The sequence below is a fragment of the Thrips palmi genome, unplaced genomic scaffold (assembly GCF_012932325.1).
Source record: "Thrips palmi isolate BJ-2018 unplaced genomic scaffold, TpBJ-2018v1 HiC_scaffold_5, whole genome shotgun sequence".
NCBI lineage: Eukaryota > Metazoa > Arthropoda > Insecta > Thysanoptera > Thripidae > Thrips > Thrips palmi.
The window spans coordinates 6,983,412-7,010,655 of NW_023144632.1; the positions used below are offsets into that span (position 1 = coordinate 6,983,412).

At 50.2% G+C, this 27,244-nt stretch overlaps 5 protein-coding genes across 18 annotated transcripts; 3 read left to right on the forward strand and 2 right to left on the reverse strand.

Annotated features, from left to right (window-relative positions):
• The first annotated feature begins 46 nt into the window (after positions 1-46).
• On the forward strand, positions 47-5,441 carry LOC117651247 (nuclear pore complex protein Nup133). 2 transcript variants are annotated; one of them, XM_034395072.1, is made up of 17 exons: positions 47-231; positions 435-621; positions 713-840; positions 924-1,135; positions 1,216-1,404; positions 1,488-1,616; positions 1,701-2,013; positions 2,108-2,278; positions 2,355-2,834; positions 2,925-3,244; positions 3,323-3,589; positions 3,732-3,933; positions 4,003-4,391; positions 4,483-4,671; positions 4,749-4,846; positions 4,959-5,080; positions 5,173-5,441. In XM_034395072.1, exons 2-17 carry the CDS (start codon positions 503-505, stop codon positions 5,319-5,321), a joined length of 3,477 nt encoding a protein of 1,158 aa, XP_034250963.1. In that variant the 5' UTR covers positions 47-231; positions 435-502; the 3' UTR covers positions 5,322-5,441. The 2 variants fall into 2 exon arrangements, with proteins under 2 accessions (XP_034250963.1, XP_034250964.1); XM_034395073.1 differs by having other exon boundaries at positions 157-307.
• A 2,541-nt stretch (positions 5,442-7,982) lies between these two features.
• LOC117651125 (extensin) lies at positions 7,983-21,351 on the forward strand. Of its 11 annotated transcripts, XM_034394898.1 has the most exons (23): positions 7,983-8,119; positions 11,376-11,484; positions 11,580-11,637; positions 11,720-11,790; positions 12,112-12,273; positions 13,520-13,612; positions 14,497-14,592; positions 14,667-14,852; positions 15,070-15,255; positions 15,385-15,570; positions 15,674-15,859; positions 15,946-16,131; positions 16,252-16,344; positions 16,441-16,626; positions 16,780-16,965; positions 17,101-17,286; positions 17,373-17,558; positions 17,690-17,875; positions 17,998-18,090; positions 18,447-18,539; positions 19,401-19,666; positions 19,924-20,059; positions 20,636-21,351. In XM_034394898.1, exons 2-22 carry the CDS (start codon positions 11,376-11,378, stop codon positions 20,026-20,028), a joined length of 3,099 nt encoding a protein of 1,032 aa, XP_034250789.1. In that variant the 5' UTR covers positions 7,983-8,119; the 3' UTR covers positions 20,029-20,059; positions 20,636-21,351. The 11 variants fall into 11 exon arrangements, with proteins under 11 accessions (XP_034250789.1, XP_034250790.1, XP_034250791.1 ...); XM_034394899.1 differs by lacking the exon at positions 19,924-20,059; XM_034394900.1 differs by lacking the exon at positions 17,998-18,090.
• A 138-nt stretch (positions 21,352-21,489) lies between these two features.
• LOC117651131 (mediator of RNA polymerase II transcription subunit 22) lies at positions 21,490-22,561 on the reverse strand. Its single transcript, XM_034394916.1, has 3 exons — positions 22,214-22,561; positions 22,030-22,130; positions 21,490-21,946 (listed from the first exon to the last, which is right to left on the reverse strand). Exons 1-3 carry the CDS (start codon positions 22,311-22,313, stop codon positions 21,713-21,715), a joined length of 435 nt encoding a protein of 144 aa, XP_034250807.1. The 5' UTR covers positions 22,314-22,561; the 3' UTR covers positions 21,490-21,712.
• Positions 22,562-23,241: 680 nt separating this feature from the next.
• LOC117651129 (RNA transcription, translation and transport factor protein) lies at positions 23,242-25,079 on the reverse strand. 3 transcript variants are annotated; one of them, XM_034394914.1, is made up of 5 exons: positions 24,894-25,079; positions 24,364-24,585; positions 24,175-24,270; positions 23,912-24,072; positions 23,242-23,838 (listed from the first exon to the last, which is right to left on the reverse strand). In XM_034394914.1, exons 1-5 carry the CDS (start codon positions 24,952-24,954, stop codon positions 23,635-23,637), a joined length of 744 nt encoding a protein of 247 aa, XP_034250805.1. In that variant the 5' UTR covers positions 24,955-25,079; the 3' UTR covers positions 23,242-23,634. The 3 variants fall into 3 exon arrangements, with proteins under 3 accessions (XP_034250805.1, XP_034250804.1, XP_034250802.1); XM_034394913.1 differs by lacking the exon at positions 24,894-25,079 and adding an exon at positions 24,692-24,843; XM_034394911.1 differs by lacking the exon at positions 24,894-25,079 and adding an exon at positions 24,668-24,825.
• A 252-nt stretch (positions 25,080-25,331) lies between these two features.
• LOC117651130 (single-stranded DNA-binding protein, mitochondrial) lies at positions 25,332-27,171 on the forward strand. Its single transcript, XM_034394915.1, has 4 exons — positions 25,332-25,493; positions 25,832-25,910; positions 26,355-26,474; positions 26,603-27,171. The coding sequence occupies exons 1-4, from the start codon at positions 25,479-25,481 to the stop codon at positions 26,860-26,862; spliced, it is 474 nt and encodes a 157-aa protein (XP_034250806.1). The 5' UTR covers positions 25,332-25,478; the 3' UTR covers positions 26,863-27,171.
• Positions 27,172-27,244: the final 73 nt, after the last annotated feature.

Below are 27,244 nucleotides of genomic sequence, written 5' to 3' on the forward strand. Positions count from 1 at the left end.
AGACCCAAAACCTAACAGGATGTTTTCAAGATGGTGTGAAGAAATTTTAAAAAAAAGAAAATTTGAACTCAAATTTTGTTTTTCCTACCGGTGAAGTCACATTGGTTGTGATAACAAGACAAAAGTCAAATTAATTTTATTGTGTAAGGTTGGCTAAAATTTCCAATCTAGTTGTGCGCGCTTGCCGGGTTCTCAAGCTAAACATTGTTTTAATTTAAATTTCCTGTGATAGTGAGTGAATTAATGTTGATTGTATCTTCTTTCATTTGACCACATTACCTGTTGCTTCGATATTTTGATTTTGCATGTCAGTTTAAACATCGCGTCGTGCTATTACATTGTACCTCCTGACGTCTAACCCTTCCATCATCTGTATTTACCTTCTCAATGGATGTTGAAATCATTATATTTCTGACTTGCTCTTACTGTTGCAGTTGTTCTCTTCAGCGTTTCTTCACTTCCTTTTCCTTTTTTATAAAAGTTACCAAGAGTAATTTTAAAGATGGATCGCAGCTTCCAGAGCTTGCGAGATAAATCCCTCCAGGGCCCTAGTGCATGGCCTTCAACTGCCAAGAGAAACACATTTGTCATGCGAAACCGAACGCCTACAGGAGGATCTTCGTAAGTTACTTATTGTATTCTTCATACTGATACATCTCTACAGGTAATAAGATTTATTTTTTCTGTTTTACTTTTACTATTTTCATTGAAGGCGAATGAGTGTCTCAGGCCGTTCATCTCAATCTGTCCAAGTGATTACTCGAACAAGAAACCATGATGTTAAATCATTTGGCATGCCGCTTCCAGTGCTTGTTACAGAAGCACTTACCTATGCTGACAGTGAGCATTTAATGTTTGTTTCATTTGCCTTACCGCTGTGTATACAGTCTCAAATTTATCAATTATTTTTTTATTTTCTGCAGGAAGCACAGCTGTTAGTGCACATATATCCCCTGATGGTTGGGCCTGGCTTGTATGCGGCCGTAGGCTTTTGATTTGGCAATACAAGCAAACACCTGCAATGGCTCAACAGCGTCGTCCCCCAAGCACACAGTGCAGGGAACTTACGTTACCTGCCAGTGAACTTGCTCATAGAGCAGATTTGGTATGGGTATATACACGAGAGGACAGTCCAGTAAGTTTTCATTCCTGGATAAATAACTCGACAATTCCATTCTACCATGATTCTCACAATGTATGATTCTTTGATTGTAGGTTCCTTCGTGTATTGCTGTGTCACCAGAGGGAACAGTGAGATTTTGGCCAAGCATTGCTCATGAAGGAACCTCAGTAGAAAATTCAACCGATTTGCAGGGCCAGGAGTGTGACTCTTTGACTAGCATTGCCTCTCTAGGTTGCATTCTTGCGACTACCACCTCTACAGTAGTTCACTTGCAGCCAGAGGTTCGGTTTTCAAACTTAATAATGCTATGTTTGTGTTATTCTGTACAGTATTCTCAATATATAATAATTGCCCTTCTATGCAGGTGTCAAATGGTAGACACTGTGTCACTAGTACCACCATGAAACCACCTCAAAGTCTTTTAGGAGGTATTGGTCGCCGAATGTCATCGTTAATTTTTGGCTCCCTTCCTACTGCGGGAGCTGCTGAGGCTGTTAGTGTTGAGCTAAATTACACAGGTTTTCTATCCCTGAAAGGTTTTATTCCTATGACTCTCAATGCTGATTTTCCTTTTCAGAAATTAGTTCGAGTTGCATCTGTGGAAAACTCAAGAGGCTCCAGCGAACAAGAATTTATTGTATATGTTTTGACTGAGCACACTCTTCAGAAATGGTCTGTTACACCTTTTGACCTCGAAAGACTTATTTTTGAATGTGATGTGGGAAGACGAGTTCGTGAGGCCTTTCAAGAAAAAGTTTGGGATTCTCAAGGAGGAAATCCAGATGACCAGGAATCGTGGGTCCTAGATATGCAGCCTACCAAAGATGGTGTAGCCATACTTGCTGCTTCAGTTCATCCTCAAGTTTCCCAAAACATGCAATTTGCTATTGGTTGGTTTTGACAACATTCATTCACTGTTAAAAATTGAATACTGTGCTATCTGGAAGTATAGTTCTTAAATGCTCAATATCTGTTCTCTTCTAGCTACCCTGAATACTGATTTAGCAATCCCACCTACTCGACTTAAATCATTCAGCCCATTGAAGAATGATGTTGTCTCACTTAAACCAGAGCAAGATATCTCTCAGTATCAACTTTTGATTGCCGGACACTCAGCTTTGGTGTACAGTCAACGGAACATTCTGGTGTTTCCCTGTAAGCTCTTTTGTAGTTATTTGTTTGTAGGTTACAGGCAAGACTTTTCTTAAATGTTCTTTAAAATTTTTTCCAGTTCCCGTTCCCAATGGACTTGAAGATCCTGATGTCATTGAGTTCCGTAATGAAGGGGATAAAATATTAGGAGGCTCTGTATGTGCAAATGTCCCAGTCTTTTTCTCTAAATCTCATGGCCTAGTCTCTATCTCTCCTCTGGATTACTCTCCTCATGACTTAAGCAGCCAAAATGATAGTGTTAACTACGGCCCTGATGTATCAATTTCGGAGTGTGGAGACATGTCTGTGCTTGAACAAGACTTAGAAGAACTAGTAACACATCAAAATCTTGATGCACGTATGAAAGCTGCTTTCTTATTCCATGTGAGCAAAAACCAAGACCAATGTGAAGCACTGGTGAAGGAACTATTTCCAAGAGCTGAAGTACCCTTATCAGATGTGGACGCTCCCCTTGATATTGCAGCTGTGAAAGTTAGCCAAGATTTGATTGATGACATTCCGGCAAGGGACCCTCGCTGGGTTGATATGAAAACTTCAAGTAAGCAGTGATTTTTATTGATACCCAAGGAATTGAAACAATTTGGATTTGACAGTTGTGCTCCAGTACTTTATTCTCTTGTATTTGTAGGTATAAGTTTGTCGAGTTCAACATCCCTGCACATTCTCAGACAACTTGAACAGAAGCAACATGCCCTAGACCTTTTCTTTCAGTTCTTGATTGATCTTAAGTTGTGGGAAAGGTTTAGTGCTGTGGTCTCTTTGGGTGTTGTTATGGCAACTACGCATGTTCTCGCTGAACAAGCAGAAAAGCTTGTTGCAGCAATTGCCTTTCACCAGCTGCAAAGCGAACATGCCACTTTAACTGAAACTGCAATACGGCTTGCACTTGAACTAGAAAGAGAAAGGCCAACTGGTAAATTGAACGCAAAGGATCTCTTCTTCCGCAAGGTTATTAGAAAAATTGAAGATACTAGTACAAACTTGATGTCCCAGTATTTGACATGTTTTGTTTTTATTTCCATCTAGGTGTCTGGTATTCAAAGGGCCCTGCAAGTTTTAGTTAAGTGGTCTGAAGACCAGATTCATAGCGAGTGTTCTCCTTCAGAAGTTGCTCGTCAATTAGCAGAAGTCAATGATATAGTTCTGGAAGTGATTGTTCAAGTTATTCAATACCGACAACAGAAAGCAGAAATTTTTCAACCTAACCCACGTATGGAGACTACGCTTTGTGAATACCTTCCATGGACTGCATCTGTTGGAGCTGGCGGCCTTCGTGAACCTTTGTTGAAACAGGTATGCTTTACTTTAATGTTGGCTCAGTCCCATTTCTCATTTAACCTTTTAAAATTTTTCACATAGTTGAGAGGTAAATGTAATATGAAACATTTCAGCCGCTATCAAATTTTCAATCCTCTATTTCTCCTTTCTTCTACAGCAATCATTGACTCTGAAATTTGGGGCACGCAGCACAGGTGATCCAAAACTAAAAGCAAAACTATATGATCAAGTTTTTAAGATGATTGATATCATCTTGAATGGGAAACTGTGCCATTTAGAAAGCGTTCGAGGCTCCAACAAAGAGACAGTTCTCTTTGAGCAATACCAAAAAGCACGATCTTCATTAATCGCCCCACTAGGTCAGTATCAGCTTTATCAATCCCTGAATAATGGAATATTCTGAAAAACTCATGCTTTTTCTCTTTCAGTGGAGGATCGTGAATATGAGCGTGCTGTAATGCTCGCCGAGAAGTACTTTGACTTCCAAACTTTAGTGCAGATTTGTGATCTTACAAACAATAGAGAACGTCTAGATGTATACATAGAAAAATTTAAAGATCAGGACTTCTCCCAGTTTCTATTTAACTGGTACATTCAAGAACAAAAGCCTGGTCGACTTTTGGAAACATTTAGAGCAGGAAGTGGGCTGAGTGCAGCTGCAGAAAACTCAGCTCAACAGGCCGCGCTGGCAAGGTTTTTGGGGGATCATCCATCTCTATCCTGGCTGCAGCATGTCTTCCTCAAAGATTTCCAAAGGGCAGCCGATACCCTAACTAACTTAGCTGAGCAGGAAACGGAGCTTTTGAGGCGCAAAAAGGTTTGCTCATAGTCTTCAAGTTTCTTAGAATACAAAATTATTATTATTATTTCAGCCAAACATTTCTATTAATGTCCTTCTCTTTTTGCAGTCTATGCTTTCTTTAGCAAAGTTGGCTTTATTGGCATCAGGTGGGGCTGAAAGACATGATCAAAGAGCATTGCTTGATGCTGAACTTGATCTTGTGGCTCACCAGGAGGATCTTCCAGAGTCTGTACTTATTGCTTATGGGTATGATATTGATGCCCTTAATGTTCTTCCACCAGCAGAATTAATTCAGGTAAACAGCTATATTTTTACTAAAATATTATTGATTGAAATTTTTTTTTACCTGTTTCTTTTTTTCTTTTTTTTCAGCTGTTAATATGCAGTGAGAACCAATCTGCAAATGAATTTACTTTCAAAAAGGCATTAGATCTACTTGAATACGAAGAAAATCAAAAGGCTGACCTCAAGTGAGTTATCTAAACTCTAAATGGACCTGTATTATTTTTCAATACAAAACTAGTATTTTGATTGTTTATTTGCTTAGAAACCTCTTAACAATTTTGGCTTTTACGTTTACAGACATAAGATTTGGTGCCAGGCAATTTTGCGAGATGATTGGGTGGAAGCAGATTCTGATATTCCCCTAAATGTAGTCCAAAAGACAGTATTTTATAAGCTTGTGGCTCTCATTGAATTCATGGGCAAGTTTCAGATTTTATGAATTAAAGCAAATGTTTTTTTATCAAATAGGTAAATTGTATTTCTAATATTAATTATTTTTTTTTGTCTTTAGATTTTACAGGTCAGTCTTTAAAAGAGCTTGTGCCCCCTAAAGAAAGACTGTTGGATGCCCCAGAGCTCGCAAAACTGGCTGATCATAAATCATTTGAATTTCTCATGTCAGTTGCTTATGAATATTTTAAGGAAGTCCTATCAAAGTAATGGTTACATGAAATGTGTCATCCCTAGAGTTTAAAAACAATTAAGATCAGTGCTTACCAATTTATTTGGAAAATAAAACAAACAAGTGTGTATAGTGTAAATATAACTGTGAATTGATTCTCTCGTTGTTTTTCAAATACCTGACCACACTAAAACGCACTAACAAATAAGTAATATGTTAAAAAACAGAACAATTCTGAACTATTTTTGTTCATGACACAAAAGTTGGTCTTGTGGACTGTTGTCTGGAGGCTTGCATCTTGCTGATGACTGGATACACCCCAACAAACCTAGCATCAACGGTTCAGGGCAATGTCTTTTCTTTGGCTTTCCGTCTTCTCAGCCACAAGCCTTTAAGACTCGGCTCCTTTCCCGCCACACGGCTGACGACATGACCACGTGGCTGACTGGGTCACTAGAGAGTTTCTTGGGACGGAACGAAAGGCGGGTCCGGCTGCAGACGGTCCAGGCCGTCCCGGCGCCGGCCGCAGGTCTCATGGCGGAGTGACCGACCTGGCGAGGGGTCGGCCGGGTGGTGGGAGAGGGCTTTGTTCTGCTCGCCGTGGCCGCGACTCGGAGCGGAGTGGAGTGGAGGCAGGGGCAAATCCATATAAGGAGGCGTGGCTTCGGGACGTCTCCGGCCGTGGCGTGCCGTGCCATGTCCCGCCGCCCCGCCATGGGGCTTGGCCGGCTTGGCCGGCTTGGCCGAGGTGACCACATGCAGCACGGGGCGCGTTGAAACAAAAGCAGGGCTCCACAACACTGCGTGCCGAACTGGCGGCGGCGCAGCGGCTAACGAAACCCGAGGCGATGCACGGCGCCGGCGTCTGTAGCGCCTGCGAAGCGGAGGGTATGCAGCCACGCATCACGCGCGTGCTTGGCGGGTGGGCCTACCCTGGCGTTTGCAGGCGCTTCGACCAGCAACCAGCAGCACTGGGCTCCGAAACAAAAGTCTGCACTCACTCACACAGGACTTTTCCACTTGGCGATGCCGTTGGGCAGTGGACGACATTGCCAGTGTCGCGTTGGGAGGTTTTCTCCTTCTTCACTCCTCTTTGACTCAGTACGCTCTGAGTTCTCCGGGAAGGAGATGCGCTCGCGGTCCAGCTCGTGTCTGATTCAGATCGGGATCAACAACCGCCAGCAGACGGATTCCGAACAGTGCTCGCATCGACGCGGGACGCCCCATGAGTGCGAGCGAGACGGAGTGACGAAAGCACTGTTTTGAGCGAGTCAGCACCCGGGGAGAGTTGAACGCTCGCTCCAGGCAAGGACAAGGTGGCCGAGAAGTGCACGGAGACGGACGCGCACTTCCGCCACCCGCAGCCTGGCTGGCTGGCGGCACCCGCCGCGGAGGGGCGTGGCGCGGCGTGGCGCGGCGCGGCGCGGCGCGGCACGGCCACTAAAAGACAGAAGGGCAGGGCGGCAGGCAGACCGGTCGCCTGGTTAGCCGTACAAGGAGCGAGTGCCACCGCCGCATCTCTCCTCCGGCCGTTGGCCGTTGAGCCGCACTGCTCGGGTTGAACGCGTGTCCGACGGGTCCGCCCTGTCCGGCCTGACCGGCCTCGGGGTGCCGCAGTGCAGTCCGTGGACCACGGAAGCGACAATGTGACGCGAAAGGGCCACGCTGTGGGCTTTTGTCACGAATACCAATCAACAACCTTGAAGAACCCACACCCGTCACAGTTCCTTTTGTTTGAAAAATGACGCTGTCACGAAAACTTGAGAATTAATTTCGCGTCACGTCGGTAAGCTCTAGCTTGAAGAACCTGTGCCCATCTTATTCAATTCATAGGAACCGGCCCCTGCTCGGTTTGAAGCGGGGTCTAGGGCTCGGGTGTGAAAAGTGCACGGCATCCTCATCCTGCTGTTTCATTGCTTCCTTCCCGCAGCCACTTCTCGACCGGCTGGAATTGGCCACCTCACTCCTAACGGACGCGAGCGCCACAACTCGCTGACACGTGTGCGGAAGTGGTTTTGGCGGCGCCGAGCGGCGCGTGCACGTGGGCCACGGACGGAACAAGCACGCGCGCCGCTGCACTCGTAAGCTTACTTTCGCATTGGTTTGTGCGCCCTGAAAGCTAAATGACGTAGCCACTGTGCTACTCTTGCAGTCTTCTCAATGGCCTGTTTTCAGTGGCCTCTTTTTTTTTGGCAATTTTAGAAGTTGGTGCGCTTTCTCCCAGTGTTGATAAAGCGCAGATGTTTGGCGTTCGATGTGTCAGAGTGCGTGTGATGTGCTTGTGTGCGCGATCCAGCGAGTGTTCTAGAAACCGCTGGCAATGCGACACGGTGCGGTGCGCGTCGTCCGAGGCCACTGTGGGGCCTCGTTTTGGCCTCGTTGCAGGGCGTGGGTGGCGGCGGTGGGCGAGCACGGCCTCCGCCTCCAAGTAAGCAAAGTAGTTCTACTTGTTGCCACTCGCTAAACTCGCCTGATACCGTCCGCAGTCCGAGCACTCAATGCACACAAGACAATTCCTCTCCCCCTTGCAAACTTCCTCCCCCCCCCCACCTAGCAGCGCGAGGGCGCGGGGGCGTTGTGGCGCGGGGGCCGCGTGTGGGGCGTGGTGGGGTCTAGCCGGCACGGGGTGCCCCCGCTGCCCCGGCCCCCCCGGCCCCGCGGCCCCAGCCGGTGTAGCGTGCCACTGGATAGCACAGCATTTACCTCCAAGCCTCCGCCGAACTCAGACGCAGCTCGCTCCGAGACCCCGAGCGCCCCCAGCGTCTGTTTAGTGCAACACGTCCGGGTGAACCCAGGCTAGCCGCGCATACCCGCCCACCAGACTCCGGCATCCAAGGTGAGCGTTCCAGGAGTCCGGGTGACCAACCAGAAGCGACAAGAAAGTGCAAGCGTTTCCCAGTGAGATGACAACTGATGAGACTGCCGAGACTGTGAGAAGCGTGTAGAGGAAGTGAGGAACCTCGTCTCGCAAGGAACCTTTCCCGAAACCACTACGAAGTGCGTCGATCGCCAACGCCACAAACAAAGCCAGAGGCATGGCGCCTGCGAACCGAGGGGTAGGCAGCCACGCACAGCCCGCACGCCTGGCGGGCCGGACAGCCGGGGGATCTCAGGCACCGTTGGCCGATATTTTCTTTTCTCTCTCTCTCCGTCGTCGTGGTGCGTCTTTACGGCGAGTTACAGTGCCGGTGTAATGGCGTTCGGGGCCGCGGATTGTCCGCGAGCACGCATCGGCGACGCAGTGCCGTGACGGTGCGCTCGGCGGGACGCGGCGGACGGGTCCTGGGTCCTGCGACGTCGTCACGGCATCGTCACGGCATCGTCACATTTATTCGGGAAAATGGGTCAGGCGCGTTGTCGCGACGAAGGGTGGCGGAGTGCATCGCCGTGCGAGCCGAGTATGCGAGAGAGACGCGGCGACGTCGGAGTGTTGTCCGGAATCCCCGGTTATTTCCCAGAAGGCGCGAGGTTTTTGGAGTGTGGCGGTGGGGCGTCAGCTGACGCGTTGGCAAGCCTGCAGTGCCTGCAGGGCGGCGGCCTCGCGGCGGGGCGGCGGCGGGGCTACGGCCAAGGGCTGCGCCGGTTGCGCCCCGCCACCCCGCCACCGCCACGGCCGTCACCTCCGGGGTGGCGTGAGGCGCCCTCGGCCGCCGTGACGGTGCGAACACGTGACCCGTGGGGCGTGTGGAACCGAGGTGCAACGCTACCCATCACTTCGGGAGGAGCCACCGAGGCTCCAGCGTTCAAACGGGGCCTTTTGACGTGCCGTTTCCACGCGCTGGGGCGGTCGGCCCGAGCTGGGCGGTCGGTGAGCTGAACGCGTGGTTGCGTGGTCAGAGGGCGCCCCGTTTAACATGGAAACTTTTGCCTCGCGAGACACAGAATAATGCAGAAACAGTGCCCCGGCACGCACCAGTCGTGCCCCGCAGTCGCTGCACAGCGCGATAGCACGCCCTATTTGTGAACAGAGGAGCCGGTCGCCGAAGACTATGTCTGCCTGTTGGCGCGCGCCGGGGATGACTCGGCGACTTTTTAGCAGCTTGGACTACGAGGAAGGGACGCTGCGGCGCGTCATGGCGGTCACGGTCATGGACGAGCCGCGGGCCGAACGGGGCGGCGCGGGGCGGCGCCACACGTCACACACAATCACGCTCGCTGCGACGACGAGAGTGACGAGTGTGCCAGGCAGGCCAGGCAGGCCAGGCAGGCCAGGCAGGACGCATGTCCGCCCATGGCAGCCGATCAGACTTGAGTCGCCGCGACGCCTCGCGACGCGCTTGACACCTTGACAATAACGCGGTGCCGCGCGGTGGGAGGGGCACGGCACGGCTCGGCACGGCACGGCTCGGCGTGGGCCGCGAGGTGGGCAGCGCAGCTTGACCCTCCCAAGGAGGCCGCGCCGCGCCGCCGCGCCATAAGCTGGGCCGTAAGCCGGCCCGTGAATCACGCCCTGCTCCAGAGACTGACTCCGAGCGGCGCTTTCGTCGCCCTGCCTCTCTCGCGCCCTTGGCGTCCCGTGCAAGGGAGACAGAGCGACGAGGCCTTGCGCGAAACACGCGTCGCTCAGTCGTTCACGACGGTAAAGGAGTTATTTGGGCATGCGAAGTGAGAAGCCCGTTGGGACGCTGTGGCTGCGAGGACCCTGGCCGACCCTCGCCTCGCCCTGCCCCACCGGTTCGAACTGCACCGGGTACTTACCGGCAGCGCGGGCAGCGCGGTGCCCAAGGACAAGGACCCTGACGCCGGTCTGGGCGCGCCATGGGCAGCCATGGGCGTGGTGCGGGCGACACACGCAGTGCAAGCAGTGGCGCGGCGGATGCCCTAGTACGGCATGTCTTCCTATTCCGCCTGAGTGGGCAATGGACCTGCCAGTCGCCTCGCTGCTTGCGCTGCCGAGCGCCTTGCCGAGCGCCCGGCACCCATGGAGGTACCGTACCACGCCACGGCAGTGCAGTGGAGGCGCCAGGCATAGAAGAAATTGCCCCGTCAATCGACAAGCCTCGCCCTGACCTCACGTGTTTGTTTCTGCCCTTTTCGTGAGAAGGACGCACGAACGCGCCAAGGCGCGCCAAGGAAATGCTCCCAGCTGGTCTGACCTTAAACGGACCCGGCCTTGACTCGTTCGAAGGTCGCGAGCCGGACCTTGCAGCGTGCCTGTGGCAGCTCGGAAAGCCTGGCCCGAGCGTGTTCGCCATGCTGCAGACGATTTTGTTTTGCAAATCCTGCGGTCCTCCTCCTCGTAGGTTTTACAGAGCCCCACCCCGGGGCAACCCTGGGGCGCCCTGCTCGGCCAGGCGGCGGCGGCGGGGGCCTCGCGGTTCCTTTCCGGGCCCCGAGGGTCGATACGTCACTGGTAGCTCCTCTAACCGGCACCGCCCCCCGCGGCCCTGCGGCCCTGCGGCCCTGCGGCCCCCTCGCCGCTGCACGCAAGCACGCCCCGCCACGCCCCGCCACGCCCCGCCGTGGCCGACGTCTAGGAGAGCAGCGCACAACGCACCTCCTGGTTTCCAGGGAACCGGGAGCCGCGAGGGGTGCCGGGCCCAAAACTATCGGGAAGCTTTTTGGCGAATCCAAGCGAACGGTGGAGCGCCTCGCCACCGCATCGCCGGGGAGAAGAAGCAAAGACTCGCTCAATGTTTGTATCGTTTGATCGTCGAAACGAATACGCTGTGCGAGTACAGAGTACATCCGAGTCGATAGAGCCATGGATGCAACTGCAGCAGAGGCCGCCGGAGGCCCGGTGCCAGCTGGTGGTGAACTTTGGCCATCACCTGTTGCTACGAGGGACGCGGCTTCGCGCATCGTTTGTCCGACCTGGCCAAATTTTTTCCTGAAGGGTCATCGGCTGTTTGGATGGAGCGCTGTCAAGTCGCTGGCCAGCGACAAAAACCCCGCGGCAGATTGGAGTTGATCAAGACCACCTCTTTTGAAGACAAGATTTTTCAGACTGTTGCCGGGTGCGATGAGTCACAATCATCTTGCCCGTCCCTTTTCTTTTTTCAGGCAGAAAGATGACAGAATTGTGACAATAACGGGACCTGCGCGCTAACCGGCGCTAACACACTGTGTGGTTTCTGTTTCTCTTGTTGCAGATGGGAGGCTTGAAGCAACGACCCTGGACCCCCACCAAGCGGCGGGGCGCCATCGCCGCCGAACACCAGAGCCCCGGCCCCGCGTGTGTCAGCCTGCCCACCCTCATCGGTAAACTCGACTCGACATCTCGCACACCGTCGCGCTGCGGCGCCAAAAAAAGAAATAAAGATGAACTGAACTTCTTGGTTTGTTTGCCGTGCCAGGTACCGTTGCCCCCGATTCGAAACGCGAGCGCGCCCCCGCCTTCAGCTTCGGCAGCAGGTTGGTGTGGGAGGGAATGCCGCTTCATCTGTATTTATTCGAGCGCAGCTTTCTTTTTCAACAAATCAATCCGATCCCACAGGCACGGCGCGAAAAACGACAGCCCTGGCCCCGGCCCGGGGCAGTACAACGTGACGGGCCTCAGCGCCAAAGGTAGGCAGTGCCAGGCAGGCGGAGGGGACTCGGGGTGAGGCCCTTTGAATGAAGCAGCGCGACTCACACTCCCAATATCCTACTGAGCTTTTTCTTCGTAATACGAACAAAAAGCTTAGTATTATGACTGCGCAGCGAGGGTAGTAACCTATGGTGAAGAGTTTTCAACAAGTTATGACCAGCTTCTTCATATTACGGACAAATTTCTCTGTATTATGACAGATTAGTGTTGTAAAGTACTGAGAATTAGCTCAGTATTATGACTGCACGGCATTTCTCAGTAGGAAATTTAGAGTGCAGGACGGCCTCTCGTCTTTCCAGGCAAGGACAGCCCGCCCTCCGCCACGCTGCACTCGCGGCCCAAGGAGACCAACCCCGACGCCACCCCCGCGCCCGGGGACTACAACCCCGACCCCCACGAGACCTCCCCCAAGTACACCTTCGGGCTCAAGGTGCAGCACGACAAGCCGTCCAGCACCCCAGGTACAGCCGACGTCGCCTCGTTCAACGGCAGCCGTTTCTGGAACCATGTAAAATCCGTCTTGTGTACGTGAATGGTACAGAAACTAGTCAGTACGGAGAGGTCAATTGGGCCCTATCTAAGACCACCCATTTAACTAATGGTACGGAAAAAAGGTACGGAACGTTCCGTCTGCAGTCGGACGGGCACAAATTATGGAAGACATGTTCCGACTTTTTCCCCAAGTGACTTAAGCAAGTTGTTGTGTCATGACCGTGGCACATTCAATTGGGAATCCTTTCACTGGCGGTTCAGCATGGATCAATGTGGCCTATTGCAACCATCATTGAATGCGAAAACAGAGATTCGATCCATGCTACGGCGTGGTTAAATTCAACTCTGGCAGCAGCGATGCGCGTCTTCGACCTGGCGGCGGTGGTCTGTTCCTCGTCCCGAAAATGCAAATCTGTGTAGCGCATTGCAGACAATAGTGGCGTGTTGTCGTTTGTAGCACTGCTTGATAAATTTAGTAGGGCTACGGCATTGCAATGACGCAGCTGTATCGCTTTAGCCTCACACCCAGGCCAGAATTAGACGCCGATATCGATTCGACGGTGAGTTTATCGATTCCGATTCCAGTTCTGGCACGGATTGTGTGGCGCATGTTGCGTCACGGCACTGTAGCACGCTGCGGCGCCCCGCGTCGAAGTAGTGTATTTTTGTCAACAACGAGGGCGTATTTGGGAACGCCTTCACAAGTGCCTCGGCGGCTTTTCAGTCGCACGTGTGCTCCACAGTGTAGAAACCGTGGCGACGGCTCGCTTGTTTTCGGTTTTGCCCTTTTGTGCTGCATGACCGCCTCGACGTGCACGCTGTTGCCCGGCCGTCGCCTTGTCTGCACGCATTTCGCTGTAGTACAGTGCACCGCACAGTCTGTACATGCACTGCCGCTCGATGTGGTGGGCCTGTGGGCGTGCTGCGTGATGGCTGCGTCGCACCGCTCGGCGAGCAAGGCGAGAAACGGGGCTGCCATTCTGATGCCGCGGGAGATAAACCAACGCGAGTACCACTTTGTCAATGCTCGAGATTTGCGTCCACTTCGGATGCTAGTCAAGCGACACCAACTCCCGACCGGCACGGCACGGCACGGCACGGCACGGCACGGCATCGAAGCCTCGTTTCCGCGCTGCTCGCGCCGGCCGCCGCTTCGCGCCCACGCACGCCTGGCTCGCCTGGCAAGCCCCACATGACGTGTGCTCCTATCCGCAGCACCGAACACTTACCTGGCGGAGAAGCCCGCCTCCACCCCGGAGTTCTCGTTTGGCGCGAGAACCCAGCTGGAGAAGCCAAGAGACACCCCCGGTAAGGCTAACGCGTGCTTACGCGCCTCGCAGCAGCAGTGCCCTGCATGTCCAACGCCCTGCAGTGGGCCAGCGCCCGGGCAGCTTCCTCGCAGTGACACTGCCGTCGCGCCACTGACTCAGGCCGCAGATTCGGGATGGTTGCGCGGCGAAGGCTGCGCGATTTCAGGGTCGGGAGTGAAATCGGGGTTCAAAGTCCAGACCACTTAGTGCTTTCCAACAGGGTGGCCTGGCTTTGGCCTGGCTTTGGCCTGGCTTTGACCTGGCTTGGTGCGGATCAAGGAAAGTCGTCGCGTCGATCGGATGAGCGTCCCTCCTTCCTGCCTCGCCGCCGCCGTCCGCGCCGCCAGTGCGCCAGTGCGGCCGGGTGGCGCCCACGCCATGTCCCGCGTCATGTCCGTGCCGCCGTGCCCCGTGGGCGTGCCGGCTGCCCCCTCCATCCAGGGCCTCGGCCAGGACGCCGTCGCTCCAAAGTTTTGCGCGCCAAAGCAGTCCCCCCACCCCCGGTCGCCCTCTTTTCCGTCGCGGCCTTCCCCGCGCCCGTCCGTTCAGTCACCCACCTCGTCTGCCGCTGTACCAGCAAAAAAAGGCGCGGCTTTTTCTCTCTCGCGTTTTCCGACAGCCGCTTCACGCGAAGCACTGTCTGCCGTTCTTGAATGAACACAAATCGATCCATCGTTCACGCAGATGGGAAGGAAGTGAGTAGAATCGAGCGTAGTCATGAATAGTTTGTTCCTGGCAAGTCATGGGTGTCTTTTGAAATTTACACGCGTCGATTATTCCCTGCGTGTGTACAGCGAACACGCGAGACCGTTATTCGTCGTTGTAGTTAGCACCTCGGGGCGCGCCTGTTTCCCCCTACTGACCGCTGCATCCAAATTTCAGCTCCTGGTGCTTACAACCCAGAAAAGCCAGGCCCCGCCTTGCCGGCCTACTCGTTTGGCCTCAAGACGCCGCTGGAGAAGCCTTGCGACACGCCAGGTAAGTTCGGTCCATGTCTCTGCGACGAGCAAGCACAGCATGCCGAAAGTCTCATCCCCTCTTGCCGTCCACAGCGCCCGGCGCCTACAACCCCACCTTGCCCGAGCACCACCTGGCCTACTCCTTCGGCCTCAAGACCGCGGTGGAGAAGCCCTCCGACACCCCCGCGCCCAACGCCTACAAGCCGGACAAGCTGACGCACTCCATCAACTACTCCTTCGGCCTCAAGACCAACGGCGAGAAGCCCAGCGACACTCCAGGTGAGAGACACAGTGTGAGTGCTTTCTGAAGCCTCGGCGCCTCAGCAGAGCAGTTGGCAGTGATAAGCCGGCCAGCGGGCTTGCTTGGCCCAGGACACCATTGTAGAGTTAAGAGGAAGCTCTGGAAATGCACGGGTGACGCGCACCGCACTGAACCGCCCTCTTCCTTCGGCTTGTTTCTGTTGATCTCCGAATCTCACGGCCCGCTTTCTGCCAGCACCCGGCACCTACAACCCCCACCTGCTGGAGCACCTGCCCGCCTACTCCTTCGGCCTCAAGACCCCTCTGGACAGGCCCAGCGACACCCCTGCACCCAACGCCTACAAGCCGGACAAACTCACCAACGCGCCCAACTACTCGTTCGGGCTGCGAACCCCCATAGAGAAACCCAGCGACACTCCAGGTAGAGAGCCTTGTCCATTGCGAAAAGCAGGAAATTAGACGCGGGGAAAAGGGGTGGGGGCAGAGACTTAGATTCATAGTAAGGGTGGAATAAGCTGCAATGGCGGCGCTGTGTGTTTGCGTGCCACAGCCCCTGGCGCCTACGACCCGAACCTCATCGAGCACCTGCCCGCCTACTCGTTCGGCCTCAAGACCCCCCTCGAAAAGCCCTCAGACACGCCTGCCCCGAACGCCTACAAGCCGGACAAGCTCGCGAACGCTCCCAACTACTCGTTCGGGCTGCGAACCCCCATAGCGAAACCCAGCGACACTCCAGGTACGAGAGAGGGGGTCCTGCAGCGTCGACGCCTGGCCTTCAGAATAGAGTTCAGAAACGCTAGGCCCCCGTTTTCCTTTTACGCACCATTTCCGTCCCACAGCTCCCGGTGCCTATGAGCCACGCTTGCATGAGCACCTGCCCGCGTACTCGTTCGGCCTCAAGACTCCCCTGGAGAAGCCGTCAGACACGCCGGCCCCGAACGCCTACAAGCCGGACAAACTCACAAACGCACCCAACTACTCGTTCGGGCTGAAAACGCCCGTCGAAAAGCCCAGCGACACCCCAGGTACAGTGCGCCCCTCTCTTTCGCAATAAGTGCACTCTGTGCTTCTGTGCTGCCTGCCTTCATGCACTTGCATCGCCTTCCGCCAGCACCCGGCACCTACAACCCGCACCTGCTCGAGCACCTGCCCGCCTACTCGTTCGGCCTCAAGACCCCGCATGAAAAGCCCTCCGAGACCCCCGCCCCCAACGCCTACAACCCCGACAAGCCCAGCAGCACGCCCAACTACTCGTTCGGGCTGAGGACGCCCGCCGAGAAGCCTAGCGACACCCCAGGTACCTTGCGACGTTCACTGTCGCCGGTTTCAAATTCACGTTTTCGCCGTCTGCGTCTCGGACCGCGAGCCGAAGAATTTCTTGTCACCTACAAACTTTTGAGACGTGAATCTTTTTCAGCTCCTGGCGCGTACAACCCCCATCTTCCCGAACACTTGCCTGCGTACACCTTCGGACTGAAAACCCCGATGGAAAAACCGAATGACACTCCAGGTAACGATCAGCGTGCCCCTGCACCTGCAGTGGTTGTTGTTGTTTTTGTTGTTGTTGTTGTTTGGTGCAAGAAAGAAACGCTTTACTGATCCGCAGCTCCAGGCACCTACGACCCGCACCTCCAGGAGCACCTGCCGGCGTTCAGTTTTGGCCACAAGACGCCCCTGGAGAAGCCCCTGGACACCCCAGCTCCCAACGCGTACAACCCGGACAAGCCGACGCACACACCCAACTACTCGTTCGGTCTCAAGACCCCACTGGAGAAGCCCAGTGATACTCCAGGTAAACTTTCCGTATGTTCTGAGCTATCATGATACGTAGTGCACAATTTCAATCCTTAAGTCAAGTGAGGTAGGTTACGGATTTATGCCGTGTCGTCCTGTTATTTAACTGCGCAAATTGTCTCAAATATGTTTCTTGTGCTGCTTCGTGTAGCTCCCGGAGCGTACGACCCTCACCTCCTGGAGCACCTGCCAGCATACAGCTTCGGCCACAAGACCCCCCTGGAGAAGCCCCTGGACACCCCCGCCCCCAACGCGTACAACCCGGACAAGCCGACGCACACACCCAACTACTCGTTCGGGCTGAAGACCCCACTGGAGAAGCCCAGCGACACCCCAGGTAACTGCCGCGTCGAGGATGCTTTCAAATTTTTAATTGCTTCTTTTTATCGAACGACTGAAGAGAACAATGGAAGTAAATGCTGGGTGAATGATTGAAACGGGGAGGTAAGAATGGAAAAATGCGTTGTTACAGCACCGGGTGCGTACGACCCCCACCTTCTGGAGCACCTGCCGGCGTTCAGTTTCGGCCACAAGACGCCCCTGGAGAAGCCCCTGGACACCCCCGCCCCCAACGCGTACAACCCGGACAAGCCGACGCACACGCCCAACTACTCGTTCGGCCTGAAGACCCCACTGGAGAAGCCCAGCGATACGCCAGGTAACTTCCTTATTGAGTCCGCGTGCCGGAATTATGATGTGCCATCCTGCTTTCTATCGAGAATGTTCTTGTGCTGCTCCGTGTAGCTCCCGGTGCGTATGACCCCCACCTCCTGGAGCACCTGCCAGCATACAGCTTCGGCCACAAGACGCCCCTGGAGAAACCCCTGGACACTCCCGCCCCCAACGCGTACAACCCAGACAAGCCAACGCACACACCCAACTACTCGTTCGGTCTGAAGACGCCACTGGAGAAGCCCAGCGATACTCCAGGTAAACTTTTCGGATATGCTCTGAGCTTTCACAATTTCACTGCTTGTTTTAGTCTAGGCGAGTGACGGCCGTCCTGCTTTCAATTCAACCACGGAGAATCACAAACAAGCTCCTTGTGCTGCTCTGTGCAGCTCCCGGTGCGTACGACCCCCACCTCGTGGAGCACCTTCCGGCGTTCAGCTTCGGCCACAAGACGCCCCTGGAGAAGCCCCTGGACACCCCCGCCCCCAACGCGTACAACCCGGACAAGCCGACGCACACACCCAACTACTCGTTCGGGCTCAAGACGCCACTGGAGAAGCCCAGCGACACCCCAGGTCAGTCTAGACAGAAATACGAGTTCGTTTCCACCGCTAGATGCGACGCGAGTGTGGCGTAGGTTCTCCTCCCATGCCGCGCGTCCAAGTGCGGAGACTTCGAATAACGTCTCCGTTTGCAGCCCCCGGCGCTTACGACCTCGCCGTGTCGGAGACGAATGCCGCTTACAGCTTTGGCCTCAAGACCCTTCTTGAGAAGCCCTCGGACACCCCAGGTTAGCCCAGTAGCAACGAGCCAATTGGGCCTCTCCTTTCCAACATTCCCTAACATTTAACGCCGTATCGTGATGTCGATAACTTTCCCGGCGCGAGAGATCGAAGTGGCAAACGAGTGCGCCAAGTTGTCTTGCAGCCTGCGGCTCTTTCCGACTCCTTCGTGTTCACGACGATGGATGTTTGATGTTTCGGCCGATAACGGACTGGTTCAGCGATTCAGTTTGGCCTTGGTCTGGACATCCATTCAAAACAAAGCATGTTATTCTTCTTTTAGCGGTGTCGGCAACAGTTCCCGGCGAAGCGTCTGGATGGCTCCGTGCTGAGCGCGCCGTAACGTAGCTTTGTTTGACCGCAGCGCCCAACGCCTACAACCCGGACAAGCCGGAGCACGCCCCGGAGTACTCGTTCGGCCTGAGGACCCAGATCGAGAAGCCCAGCGACATTCCTGGTGAGTACGGCAGATTTGGCCGCCGGCCGGCCGTGTGGGGGCGCGGCGGGGCGTTTGCGGCGTTTGTGGCCGCCAAGTTGTGGCCACTGTAGAATGCTACGATAGCGCGAGGGTGGTTTCCGGAGTGGGGTAGGCCACCGGTCTGTCCCGCAAAACACCAACGATGAGACGGCGGCCTACGGTGGCCTACCAGGCCCCTGCGATGCGCAAGGTGGGCCACCGTCTCCACACCTGTGTGTAGGAGACGGACAGGTGGCCTACGTCCCAGGCGCTTCAGCCGAGTAAAGTCCTAGAGTCGACTGGCTCCACCCTCAAGGATGCGGTACGCGCTTCAGATGGCTGCCCACTAGGTAAAACGGCGCACTGTAACGCATTTCCTGCGTTGTCCACGGCGCGACCGCCTCGCATCGGAGGCAAATGGGTTGCCTAGTTGGAAGGTGCTCCCGACTCAGCAAGCTAGGATTCTAGCGAGGGTCCAAGCCCGATCAAAGTAACGTGCGTTTTAGATTTACAGGCATTACCACGGCAGAGAGTCTCTAAAGTGAGTCTTGGGCATTCATTGGTAAGAGACTACATGGCTCGTAGTTTTATTTCGTGATGTAGTGACTGTTGGTAGTTCTGTAGCGTGTGCAGTAGCCCAGTGTACATTATTAACATTTTGGAGTACTTAGTGTGCCGTAATACTTTGTTTCCACTTTGCTTTTTGCTTATTTGAACTACAAAAGCTCTTTTTGTTGAGGGAATAGGAACAGGCCACTGCGCCAGGTGCGCTCTCGTCTACTGAAACCGGCGACGGGAGGGATCGATATTTTTGTGGGAGCTCGTGATCGTCCCGTTCTCACGATGCCCCCTTTTCCGCAGCGCCGAACGTGTACAACATCCCGTCCGTACTGGGCAAGACGCTGGAGGGCAACAAGAAGGCCGCGCCCGCCTTCAGCATCTCGGGCCGCCAGAAGGAGCCGCAGGACGAGCGCGCGCTGGTGCCGGGGCCCGGCGCCTACGAGGCCTCCGTGTCCGACTGCTACAACAACCACCACCGCTCGCCCGCCTACTCCATCAGTTCGCGCTTCACCGTGCCGTCGGACGCCACCCTCAAGCCCGGGCCCGGCGCCCACTGCCCGGAGAAGGTGCGTACTTACGCCAAAATGGAACCATTCCCTTGTTTTAGCAAAACACGCCTTCGACGTTACTGCAGTCACGTCGTTAGTGTTTCTTCCAAAGAACCCTCAACTTTTCCCGACCGGTCTGTTTGAAATGGCGCGTTATCATTCAATGTTGCAACCAGTTACAAAACGCTCGGGAAATTGTGCTGCGTTTTCGCCCTAAGCTCTGTAGGAGCATCCTGACGGTGTTGCGGAAGATGTCATGTTTTGGAAATGGGCAGGTCTCTGGCAACCACCGATCCTCGCCGAGCTACACTTTCGGCATCAAACACTCGCCCTACATCCACATCAAAATTACGGACCCGCCGTGCATGTTGCCGTGTTAGGTAGAGACGTCTGTGCCGGAAGCATTGCAAGGTGGGGGTATCAAGTAGCTGCATGGATCTACTAGGCCCAGTCATAGCCTCTTGCAAAAGCTGACTGCATATCATCCGCCAAATGAAATACTATATTTTTCTTTTCGTTGTTTTAACATTTAACACAATCTTTGGACATAAAAGAGTGTCCATTCACTTTACTCTCAACTGCTCTGCTTACCACTTTTCATTCTCATCCATGCTTAAGAGATAGAGCTACAGGTTTTATAAATGTCACATCATTTTCATCTTCATGATACCATGCAAAATTAGCTGCAGGAAAGGTAGTTTAGATCAGCTTTCTGGCTTTGGTTTACCACCAGTGGTGTGCAAATCAATTTTGGAACGACGGGAGGACGTTTCGAGTTATTATTTTTGCCTTGCCTTTGTTGCTTACCTTCTAGCCACTCCACTAGTACTTAGCATAGCAGGAAGAAGCTCATAATTCCTGCCCCCCCCTAAAAATAAACAAAAAGAAAAGAAAAGCCGTTGACAGTACTAGAGCTTTGTCAATGTATATCTTGCAACCTTGAATGAGCCAAAACTAATTCTAACATTTTTCTTAAAATTTTTCTAGGTGCAGTTGGATGTTCCTCCAGCTCATACATTTGGCATCAAGCACTCCCAATACCTTGGCTACCTGAAGGTTTTTGTGCAGTAAGACCAGCACTGCCCTGTGTTTGATACTAACATATGCAAAATCTCTCACGCTTGAAATGGCAGTTTTAATTCTGGCTGTTCATCTTACAAGAGAATATTTGTGATACAAGACGGAGTGTGATAATCCGAGCAAAATTGTTAGAAATCCAATTCCCTGATCTGCTCTGAAAAGTTTCACCTCAGTTATAATTTATTATCATTTCATGTTATTTTATTTATTGTCATTCATGAGCCTCCCATCTGAAAGGGAGTGGGAATCGGATTGCTTCCAGTTAATCGGAAAAATAATTTTGACTTTTTACAGAACTAATGTTAGTCCAGACTTGTTTAGCTGCCAATATAAACAAGTATGGGTAAATGTGATGAAAAGTTTGAAACTGACCATGAACTTTTATTAGCTTAAAAGATCAAATTATGTAAAAGCCATTTCTCTCTTTTTTTTAACAAGATGCAAAAGCTAGGAGCAAAAAGTGCTTCCATTTTCTGATTGTTGAAATGGACAGATCTCAAAATGAGTAAATAAAATTAAGCAGATGTAAGAAGAAAAAATTGCACAACTTCATAAGAGTGCACAGCAAGAGATTGCACAGACATCCACTTATGGTTTTGAAATAAAATAGTAATTTCAGGAAACTTTTCTTTCAACCTTCACCTATTTCCCTACTCAATCCAACATTCACATTATATTTCAAAGTACATTGTATTTAGATAAAAACTCTTTCAAAGCACCCCTTTCTGGGTGTGAGGACACACAGATGAAAAGCGAACGAATGAAAATCAATCGTAGTTTATTCAGTCCTCTAGACAAAAAATATTAATCGATAAAAGAAAAATGACATATTTACACATTATAGGGAGCAACTGATATTTATAATAGTAACATTGTGAGCCATTCATTTTAAAAGGAAAATTTAAAAAAAGAGTTTATGCCAGAGAGATAATCTCTTTTTCTACAGAATATAAATTTAAACATACTTCACAATAAAACATACATTTAATCTGCTATCCTACACTTATACACAGAGTTGTAGTACTCTTCCTCCAAATCATACAGATCTGCTGCCATATCATCTCTCAGCATCATAAGTTTCTGATCTGCTTCACTTTGCTTTTGACGAAAAAGTTTTGAGTTTTGCGTAATAGCATCATTGACCGATGGAAAGTCATTCAAAATAAGATACTGCTTGATATCCGACACTAGTTTCATCAGGGACTCTCCAGCCCGAACCTAGAAAAGGGCAGAACAAGTTAGCAAAATGAAACAACGCAAACACTTTCAGTGGAGCAGATCAGACTCTTGAGGGAACTTACAATGTTTGCAGATCGTACATGCATTTCATATGTGTCCTGTTCACACTGAGTCATCCGACTAAGCTGTGAATCACTCTCTCCTTTTGCCAATTTGATAATCTCTGTGGGCAGGTTGAAAAAGATAGTATTAATTGATAAATAGTCAAATCCAAATTTGGTTTCCAAAAGGTATAGCTTTACATACCTTCAAAATTTTCAAGAAGAGATTTAACATCATCTTTGAGACGTGCTGAGTAGGATTTCAAAAGAGCTTCTTTGCTCTGAGGTAAACCTCTCTGAGCCATTTTAGGTTAGTTACATTAACATCACTTCAAACTACGATAGCAAACTACAGGGAGGTACTTCCAAATAGATTTAACAATGTTTTTAAACAGATGCTCAGTTTTGCTAGACGATTGAGTAACAAATGACAACAAATTTCAGTACAATTTGACTCTTGCCGCTGGTGCCGCTACCTGCTCCGACGTAAACACTGAACCCTGCTGGTAAACACAGAAAGTATCCACATGCAAGTTCACGAACATGCTCGGCGTGAATGGTTGAAAGACGAAATCATAGGTAATAAATAAGAAGTTTTTTCCAACCCGGAGTCTTATATTTTTCACCTTGTATGAGCCACTCTCTCAGAATTATTTGAATTTTCTTCGTCGTTTTTAAGGTGGTGGCACCCTTTGGCACTATTTGCACTACCGGCGAGCGTCTGCTGCCAGCTTTCTGCTACTGTTATCGTTTTCGTGTTGTTGCTGGTTGTTGCGAAACGCCAACCGACAGGTTCTGCCTTTGTTGAAATGAGCTGATATGTTGTGTTTCGTTTCCCGCAAAGCGAAAACGACGCTCAGACAGCGGACATGGAGGCCTCGCCGAAACCGGACTGCATCGTTTGTCGTGGGCTTGGGGCTGCTTATGGAATAGGCGGTGGCACTTATCTGGCGATGCATGCCCCGGCGACGGGCATCAAACGGTTGGGCATCCTTTCCCTTGCTTCAGGTCATTGCCCCTTTCCATTGTCAAGCTCACATTTTAGCCTTCCATGTTCAAGATATTAAATGTTGCTTCTGTTCCAGCCCTTGGTGCTCTTGGTTTGGCTCGTGCATTCAATGCCCCTCCCTTCGGAGGGATGTTCCGAGAGAAAACTTCAACAGAATAACATTTGACGACAGACTGTGTTGAATAGTAGTGTTATGAAGTACTGTGGTAAAGAAAAACATTGTCTTGAGATGTTGTACCTATAGTACTTTATATCTGTTGCAGAATTAATTGGTGATATTTTGTCAATAAACATACAGCATATCTAATTACAAATGCTTTTCACAATGATAATAGGCCTTAGAGTAATGTTAATGGAGGTATTTTAAAACAAACTACCACTGTGATGGATCAGTAAAATACAATACAAAGCATGGGACAAATCGATACGATAAGATTGACAAAAGTAGTAGCGCAAAACAGAAATACAAAGCATTATGGAAAAATGTTCTCAAAGTTAATAAATTTTCTACTTATTTGTCAGCATTGGAAACAATGTAAAACAATAGAGAAGTTTGATCATTATCCATACAGATGGCACTTTAATAGAAGTACCAGTCCTGACTGATTGAGGAGCCACTACCGCCCAACTTGTCCCAGTTTTGTGTCTGTCTTAGGATCAGCGGTAATTGACTGAACCGCAACAATTGTTTCATTGATGTGCGTTTGCAAGTTTCTCAAATCGTGAATGTAAAGAAGGCGGAGAATTTTGGCAGCTTCATTCAGGACATAGTCTCCCATGTCGAATCCTAGATCAGCTTCTTGAAATGGAAAAGGTTTTCCCTGAAACAGAAAAACACGTTTTGGTATTACGGAAGTAAATTATGATCCACAAGTTAAATTCAAATAAACTTACTTTTACAATGATGTTGCTAGGATTATCTAGGGCATCTTGATTTAATCTTTCCCTGACTACTTTACTAACAGCTTTCAGAGTGACCAAATGATCAGGATGGGGTGTTATATTTAAAATTTGAGCAAGTGCTATAACCCCCTTCTTAAAATCTGAAGATTCAACTATGACAAAGAAACAAACAAAAAAAAAACGACCCAAAAACATCAAGTTAATAATAAGAAAAGGTACAAGCTTTCATTTAATTTTTTTTTCAAATGACTTACAGTCCAAATTATCCAGAGGATTTGATGATTCCACTTTTGGTACATTAACAATAGTTTGGCTAATATTCTGTGCTGTTTGACCTCTGTATTTTTCAGCTAAAAGAAACATAAATTAAAATCCAAAAAAATTATGCCATTTAAATGAGATGTGAAAATGAGAAAAGTAAGAACCAGAATGAAGAAGCCTACCGTTGTCAGCATATTCGAGGCTGATTGCATAACCAATGAGCCATTCAAGTTTTTCTGCCATAGCACCATCTACTATGGGACTGGCAAGATCCCTACAATACTTGTCAAAGTTAGCACGCCATTGTTCGCCTTCTGCTTGTAAAGGACCTCTTTCTTCAATTTTGTAGCGCCGGATTTTCTGATTTTCCAACCACAAAACTAAGTTTTTAATCTCCCTTTCATCTGCAACACACAAGCCATACAGTTAATATTATATGTATGTCTAATAAAACAGCCCAAAAAGCTGAAAAAGAAAGGGCAAAACCAGAAGTTGAGGAAGTAACGTAACAACGCAGTGATGAGCAATGAAAACTAATCAGCTGCTGCAAGTTGAAACCAAGAGACAAGGGATCGAGTCGCATTCAAAGTGTCAAGAACTAGTTTGTTTCTGCCACAAACTCATACAGTCGCCTTGTTGACAAACTTGCTAGGTTAGCCGGCTGTGCATTTGACAGTCCGCCTACAGACTCCAAAGACGAGGGAGCACTTGCCATTGATGTTGACTGATTCAGGCGCATGGTGATCCAAGGCGGCCAATTTCCTTTTAAACATGATCGGAAGGTTCACTTCCTTTCCTCTCAAGGCTTCAGGTTCAGGTTGCACTGGGTTTCAAGGTTTACTCTTCACTCTTCTGCTTGCTTGCGCCTCTCAACTTCGAGTGTCTGTGTGTGTCTGTCTGTGTGTGTGTGTGTGAGAGTGGGAGGGGGTAAAAGACTGTGAACTCCATGCGGCAGTTCTTGTGGTTGGTAAAGGCACCCAAGGGCGCACCCCCAAGACGCACTGAGATTGGGATTAAACCTGATTAAACCTTGGTAGGATGGCTTAGACAGATTAAAAGCCGTTGACCTATCCCAAACGGCATCGATTTTGAGGAGCGCGCTGCAGTGCCTTCTATTTGGGTTTCCGGTTCTTCCCTTCCCTGCCGGTCTTCTATGTCCATCCGGTTCTGTGATCTCCGCTCCCCTCCTCGGTCGGCTGCTCTCGTTCACCCTCCATCTCGCTAACGGAATTATTTTTTTATTTCCTTCGAAAACATCAAACTATATTCATTATTTCTTTATAAATAGTGTACAGTCATGGCTTTGAGAAACGTAAGTTTGGTTTCATTATAGTTTCAAACATCACCTTTCAAAGTTCTGTGAATCTGTGCTAAGGAGTAGATCATGAATGGATTTTTAAGAAAGGCCTATTTTATTCTAGTTTTAACCCATCAAGATTTGTTTCGCTTACTCAAGTCCTCCACGTCACGTTCATGTTTATTGAACTTTCTGATCCTTAAACTGTAAACGTCACTTTGTTAAGTTTGTTTGAAATGAAGTCGAAGTGGGGTTAGCTCCCATGTGCGCCAGTGGCCAGTTCACCGCTATCCGTTGCCTCCTTTGCTCTTTTTATCCAAGTGTGCTTTGAATATGCGTCGATTTGTTTCCAGGTGTTGCAACAAGCTGTTAGATCGAGCTCAAGTTCGCTTACTGCCGCCCACGTAGCACGAGCCTATTCTAACGGCAGATGTAAGTTATACCTTCGGGGTGGCTTTAGTCTACATTGCCTACTGTGGAGATTTGAGTTTAACCTAATTTTTCCTTAGTTTCTGAGGCAATGAAAGAGATCCGTGAAACAGTATTGTAACCAGCCTCAAGGCGAGGTTGGAGCTCTTCTCATTTCTTCAGGAATGCGTTCTTAATGTTCCCCAAAATATGATAGAGTGTGTCTACTGTAAATAGTGTAATTTATGCTCTAAGTTCTTGTTTTGTGGAAGCTCTAGTGCTAAACTCCTATTTTCTGTCAATCATTGACATATGCAAAGACATTTAATGTGAAATGTTGAGTTTGACACTCTTCACTTCGTGTTGCTAGTTCCATGTCAAGTCGTTCTGTTCAATTTTCTCAGTTGAAGTACAATGCAAAGTCATTCTTTTCCACAGTGAAAATTGACAATTTTGTGTTCTTTCCAGATGTTAATCACATTGAGTTGCTTGGAAGAGTTGGCACCGAACCAAGGAAAATTGGCGCAAATGAGGCAGTTGCATTTCCTCTGTATACCGAATCAAGTGTGAGACTGAAGGATGGCTCTAGTAAGTTGTTGGTTCTTTAAGCATGCCTTTTTTTTTTGCCTGTGGTGTGAAGCTTCATTTTTCTATCATTTAAATGCTGTGTAAAATTACAGGAAGTTTCCAAACGGTTTTTTCTTTCTCTGTTACAGCTAAAATATATTCATGCTGGCACAAAGTTCTTTTTGTCAAGAAAACTTTGGGTGACCTTGTGTTCAACAATGTAGACAGAGGGCAGCGTGTGTACATCACTGGTCGTGTAGCGTACAAAGCTGCAGAAAGCACGGAAGATGGAAAACAGTTCCATTCTAATCAGGCTGCTATTATTGCAGAACAAATTGTCTTCCTAGAGAAGAGTAGAAAGACAGGAGAGGAACCAAAAGAACAAACGAAAGAGAGCTTAGCTGGATAGAAATGTTTTAATGAATGTTGTTGGTGTGTGCTAAGCATAAGTAGTCACTTTGGCTTTCATCTTTTTATTGAAACTTTGAATGTAGTTGGTTCTTTCATGGCAACTTACTGTGTAAGAAGTGCTGAATAGTATTCAGAACCAAAGAACGTATGTCATGAAATCTTACTTATACATGGATGATATTTGCCATCAGTAAGCTGAAGTCTATCCTGTCTTTTGTTTTGTTCTTACTGAACTTAGCTGTACAGCAGGGACCGTGAATGATTGTATCGTGTGTATTGTTTGTAATAAATTGTTCGTAAAGAAGTCTCTCTGTCAACTCTTTACTCCATTTTGTTTCACTCGTGTCTGATTAAAAGAAGATGCTTGTGCTGAGGCAGGA

What these genes read in the sequence shown, in the direction of transcription:
- LOC117651247 (XM_034395072.1), top strand. Translation starts at nt 503, where the DNA reads ATGGATCGCAGCTTCCAGAGCTTGCGAGATAAATCCCTCCAGGGCCCT. An exon ending in AGGATCTCTTCTTCCGCAAG is followed by an intron (nt 3,245 to 3,322) that starts GTTATTAGAAAA and finishes ATTTCCATCTAG; the next exon opens with GTGTCTGGTATTCAAAGGGC. An exon ending in AGCTTTTGAGGCGCAAAAAG is followed by an intron (nt 4,392 to 4,482) that starts GTTTGCTCATAG and finishes CTCTTTTTGCAG; the next exon opens with TCTATGCTTTCTTTAGCAAA.
- LOC117651125 (XM_034394898.1), top strand. Translation starts at nt 11,376, where the DNA reads ATGGGAGGCTTGAAGCAACGACCCTGGACCCCCACCAAGCGGCGGGGC. An exon ending in GAAGCCCAGCGACACTCCAG is followed by an intron (nt 14,853 to 15,069) that starts GTGAGAGACACA and finishes GCTTTCTGCCAG; the next exon opens with CACCCGGCACCTACAACCCC. An exon ending in GCGCCCACTGCCCGGAGAAG is followed by an intron (nt 19,667 to 19,923) that starts GTGCGTACTTAC and finishes GGAAATGGGCAG; the next exon opens with GTCTCTGGCAACCACCGATC.
- LOC117651131 (XM_034394916.1), bottom strand. Translation starts at nt 22,313, where the DNA reads ATGGCTCAGAGAGGTTTACCTCAGAGCAAAGAAGCTCTTTTGAAATCC. An exon ending in TCTTCTTGAAAATTTTGAAG is followed by an intron (nt 22,131 to 22,213) that starts GTATGTAAAGCT and finishes ACCTGCCCACAG; the next exon opens with AGATTATCAAATTGGCAAAA. An exon ending in ATGTACGATCTGCAAACATT is followed by an intron (nt 21,947 to 22,029) that starts GTAAGTTCCCTC and finishes GCCCTTTTCTAG; the next exon opens with GTTCGGGCTGGAGAGTCCCT.
- LOC117651129 (XM_034394911.1), bottom strand. Translation starts at nt 24,764, where the DNA reads ATGCGACTCGATCCCTTGTCTCTTGGTTTCAACTTGCAGCAGCTGATT. An exon ending in CCTCGAATATGCTGACAACG is followed by an intron (nt 24,271 to 24,363) that starts GTAGGCTTCTTC and finishes TGTTTCTTTTAG; the next exon opens with CTGAAAAATACAGAGGTCAA. An exon ending in TCCTCTGGATAATTTGGACT is followed by an intron (nt 24,073 to 24,174) that starts GTAAGTCATTTG and finishes TCTTTGTCATAG; the next exon opens with TTGAATCTTCAGATTTTAAG.
- LOC117651130 (XM_034394915.1), top strand. An exon ending in AGCCTATTCTAACGGCAGAT is followed by an intron (nt 25,911 to 26,354) that starts GTAAGTTATACC and finishes TGTTCTTTCCAG; the next exon opens with ATGTTAATCACATTGAGTTG. An exon ending in GAGACTGAAGGATGGCTCTA is followed by an intron (nt 26,475 to 26,602) that starts GTAAGTTGTTGG and finishes TCTCTGTTACAG; the next exon opens with CTAAAATATATTCATGCTGG.